The sequence below is a fragment of the Dipteris shenzhenensis genome, chromosome 31 (genome assembly GCF_047967505.1).
Source record: "Dipteris shenzhenensis isolate YYH24624 ecotype China chromosome 31, Dip_SZ_1.0, whole genome shotgun sequence".
NCBI lineage: Eukaryota > Viridiplantae > Streptophyta > Polypodiopsida > Gleicheniales > Dipteridaceae > Dipteris > Dipteris shenzhenensis.
The window spans coordinates 22,338,478-22,342,782 of NC_141626.1; the positions used below are offsets into that span (position 1 = coordinate 22,338,478).

Consider the following 4,305-nt stretch of genomic DNA (forward strand, 5'->3'; position numbering starts at 1 on the left):
AGCTACTGCTTGATTGACTAAGGTAGCTACTAAAAGCAAATCTATGTAAAGCTATTGCGGAAACAACTAAAAAAACTATTTTGAAATTAAAAACCGCTTTAAAAAGCTATTTTGCAAATCTATATACTACTAGAAAAGCTATTTGTGCAGCTTCTAGGCTACATCATGATAATGTGGGCTTGGAGATCGAGAGAGGGGGGGAGACTTGAGAGAGAGAGAGAGAGAGATGAGAAGAAGTGGGAGAAAATGGTGGAAGTGCCAAGTACTCTCCCCAAAAATAAAATAAATACAAAAATAAGCAATTTCACTTTCAAGGGCCATGCTCTCAACTTAAGCTTCCCTGAGGGCAAGTCTGAAAACAAGAGGAGCCTGAAAACAAGTGCTGGAAGCACTACCCTCCAGCAAAATTAGAAAAAATGGGTTTTCCTGTTCACCTCTCTCGAAAGAGCGAGAAGGGAGAGGAAAGGGAGACAAGGGGCGAGGTGGGATTGAGTGGAGGGAGAGAGGGCAGGACTCAAGGGAAGAAACTCTGCTATTCTGATGTTAAATTCACTTTAAGACATTCGCTTGAGAAGGGTACCCAAAATGGCAAGTTTCTGGTTGGTATAGCTTGCCCGTAGTGGAGTGCTTACTTGCTGTAACAATTTTCTAAATCTAATTTCAATGAACGAAGTACCCAAAGCATGAGATTAGCACAGAGTCGCTATGGATGAACGGCTGCCCCAAAGATATGCTCGAGATAAAGGCCAAACTATCCACTAGTCAGACCCAAGACTTCGTGTAGGAAAGTGCCAAGGCCGGCTTGAGGCCTGTAGTAAAGATGAATACATATAAAGCACAGCAACCGTCTGGGAAGAGTGGCTGGGAGACGCACAGCTTAGAAGAGGCACTCACGTCTATGGAACAGATGCCCCAGCTGCCTTCAATTCAGCACCTTACATACATATTGCATAGGTGCAGAACAGAGAAATGTCCTGCGTGTATTAAGCGCTTGTATGCCTACATGCGCAAAAATGGGCTGGAAGATCATAGATCTCTTGGGAACTACCTCATCCCAATGTTGGTGAACATTGGACGCATGTGCAATGCTCAGCAGGTTTTTAACAAGTTAGTTGATCGGAATGTGTATTCTTGGACTTCTCTCATCCTGGGTTATAATGAATGTGGAGAGTCACAGCAGGCCCTCAACCTCTACCAGAAAATGCAAGAGGATTCTGTACATCCGAGCAAGTATACCTTTGTGGCCGTATTGAAGGCTTGTGCTAGGCTGAAAGATATAGAAAGAGGCCGAGAAATACATGCCGAGATAGCCAAAAGGGGGCTGGAAAGAGATCTTTTTGTTGGCAGCATCTTGGTGGATATGTATGCCAAATGTGGCACAATTACAGAAGCGCAAAGAGCGTTTGACAAGCTGCCTGTTCCAAACGAGGTCTCGTGGAATGCACTAATTGCAGGATATGCTGATCAGGGGCTAGGTGGGGAAGCTCTGAACCATTTCGAACAGATGCAGCTGAAGGGTCTCTCCCCAGATACTGTCACGTTTGTTTGCAGCTTGAAAGCTTGCAGCAGCATAGGAGCCATAAACAAGGGCCGAGAAATACATGCCATGATAGTGAGAAAGGGGCTGGAAACTGATGTTTTTGTTGGCAGCACCTTGGTGGACATGTATGCCAAATGTGACTCCCTTGCTGAAGCACAAGAAGTATGTGACAAGCTGCCGATTCGAAATGTAGTTTCGTGGACTGCACTAATTGCAGGATATGCCGAGCATGGGCTTGGGGAGGAAGCGCTGAACTGTCTTGAACAGATGCAACTGGAGGGTCTCTTTCCAGGTTCTGTCACTTTTGTTTGCAGCTTGAAAGCTTGTGGCACCACAGGAGCCATAGATAAGGGTCGAGAAATACACTCTGAGATAGCTAGAAAGGGTCTGGAGGGTGATGTTTTTGTTGGCAGCACCTTAGTGGATATGTATGCCCAATGTGGCTGGCTTGTAGAAGCACAGGAAACGTTTGACAAGCTGCTTGTTCGAGATGTGGTCTCATGGAATGCACTAATTGCAGGTTATGCCGAGCAGGGGCTTGGTGAGGAGGCGCTGAACTGTCTCGGACAGATGCAGCTGGAGGGTCTCTCTCCAGCTGCTATCACATTTGTTTTCAGCTTGAAAGCTTGTGGCTTAGTAGGATCCATAGACAAGGGCCGAGAAATTCATGCGGAGATCACTAGAAAGGGGCTGGAAAGAGATGTTTTTGTTGGCAGCGCATTGGTGGATATGTATAGCCAATGTGGCTCGCTTGCAGAGGCATGTGAAGCTTTTGACAAGCTGCCAGTCCGAGATGTAGTCTCATGGACTGCCCTGATGGCAGGATATGCTGAGAATGGGCTTGGTGAGGAAGCGGTTAAGTGTCTCGAACAGATGCAACTGGAGGGTCTTTCTCCAAATGCTGTCACATTTGTTTGCAGCTTGAAGGCTTGTGGCACCATAGGAGCCATAGACAAGGGCCGAGAAATACACTCTGTGATTGCCAGAAAGGGGCTGGAAAGGGATCTTTTTGTTGGCAACACCTTGGTGGATATGTATGCCCAATGCAGCTTGCTTGCAGAAGCAGGAGAAGCATTTGACAAGCTGCCAGTTCGAAATGTAGTCTCATGGACTGCACTAATGGCAGGATATTCCCAGCTAGGAGAAGGTGAAATTGTTTTCCAAATACTTGAGAGAATGAGAGGAGAAGGTTTAAAACCAAATGAGGTCACACTCTCTATTGTTCTTAGTGTATGCAGTCACACGGGTCTAGTGGATAATGGCCAGAAGTACTTTGAGGCCATGAGCAAAGACTATGGCATCACTCCAACTATTGAACACCACAGTGGCATAATTGATCTCCTTGGCCGTGCTGGCCGATTAGAGGAGGCAGTAGCAATAGTGAAGAAGATGCCTTTCCATCCTAATCTTGCAGTGTGGCATACGGTGTTGGGTGCTTGTCGGAAGTGGGGTAATGTGGAGCTTGGAAGATTGGCCTTTGAGCATGCAGTGCAATTGGATGAAACGGACGCTGAAGCTCATGTTTTGATGTCTAACATCTATGCAGATGCTCACATGTAGGAGAAAGAGCAGAAGATCAAGACAATGAGACTGAAGCCAGGACAGAGTTGGTGGGATTTTGCATTCGTTTTTTGGGGGGCTACAAGTAATTCCCAAAACAAAAATGGAGATGCAAAGCTAAAAGATCTTACCCTCAGAATGACCACTGTGCCCACAAAAGCCATATTTCTTTGCACCAGCGGATATATTTCATGACACCCAATGCCAACAAGAAGACAGCTATTGCAGGTGCCCTAATCAATACACCCAAGGGTCATACATGCTGGAAAGAATCTCGAAGTTCATATGATTGTAATGATGTCACTGCACCGATATCAAAAAGAGAGCAGTGAATGAATTTGCCAAGGAAAGTGTGCTTTGGGAGTGCATTTCATAGTAGTGGTGGAGGCCTACTAGATTGTCCTGCTCTCCATACTCACATGTCCAGTTCAGAGTCATGCACACAGCACCCCAGTTAGTGCAGAATGAAGTTCCCTTATTGGTAATGCTCTCTTAAAGATGGAGAGTGTAAAAACTGAAACCACTGAGCAATTAAAGGCTGCATGCACATGATGAACCAAGTACAATATCTTATTCTGACGGTGAAAGGAGGGGTGAGAGAGGAGCCATTTTGAGGCTTCATGAAGAAGCCAGGGATTCCAGCCTTCCATATGTTGCACTGGGAGAGTGTTCTCCAATGAGAATGCATCTAATGACATAGGTGAGATAGTCTCACTTGATTGGCTGCCCTAGATACACATGGCAAGGACATTTGAATCAACCTAGTGAGACGGTGATACATGGCAGCCATCCCCTTTATCTAGAGTGAATGTATGTGTGGATATGTTTTCTGGTACGGCCACTTAAAAAGTCTCTTACCTCTTCAATAATGCAGACCATACACACATATCTAAGAACTTTGACACTAGACGTTTTAATGACCTTTGGGATTCTTGTTGGGGATGGTTTTTAGTTGCACTATTTTGGAGGTATGACTAAACTGACTTTTTGAGGATACATAGTTTGGTATGCTGTGGCTTTAAGCATACTCTTCATTTTGTGTCCTCGAGTTCTATTTATGAGTCAAGAATGCCATTTTGTTGGAGGGTATGGGAGTGTGTTATCTATTAATTCCATTTTCTTTGTAGAAATCAATGAGCTAAGTTGATACATACTCTTCCCCTTTGTTTTGAAAGCCTATATGCACTTGCAAGTTTGTTTTCTCT

The 4,305-nt window shown here is 44.9% G+C and overlaps 1 protein-coding gene across 1 annotated transcript; it reads left to right on the forward strand.

Annotated features, from left to right (window-relative positions):
* The first annotated feature begins 775 nt into the window (after nt 1-775).
* Nucleotides 776-3,912, forward strand: LOC147881206 (pentatricopeptide repeat-containing protein At3g09040, mitochondrial-like). The gene has a single exon (XM_087402155.1). It carries the CDS (start codon nt 821-823, stop codon nt 3,098-3,100), a length of 2,280 nt encoding a protein of 759 aa, XP_087258281.1. The 5' UTR covers nt 776-820; the 3' UTR covers nt 3,101-3,912.
* The last annotated feature ends 393 nt before the right edge of the window (nt 3,913-4,305 follow it).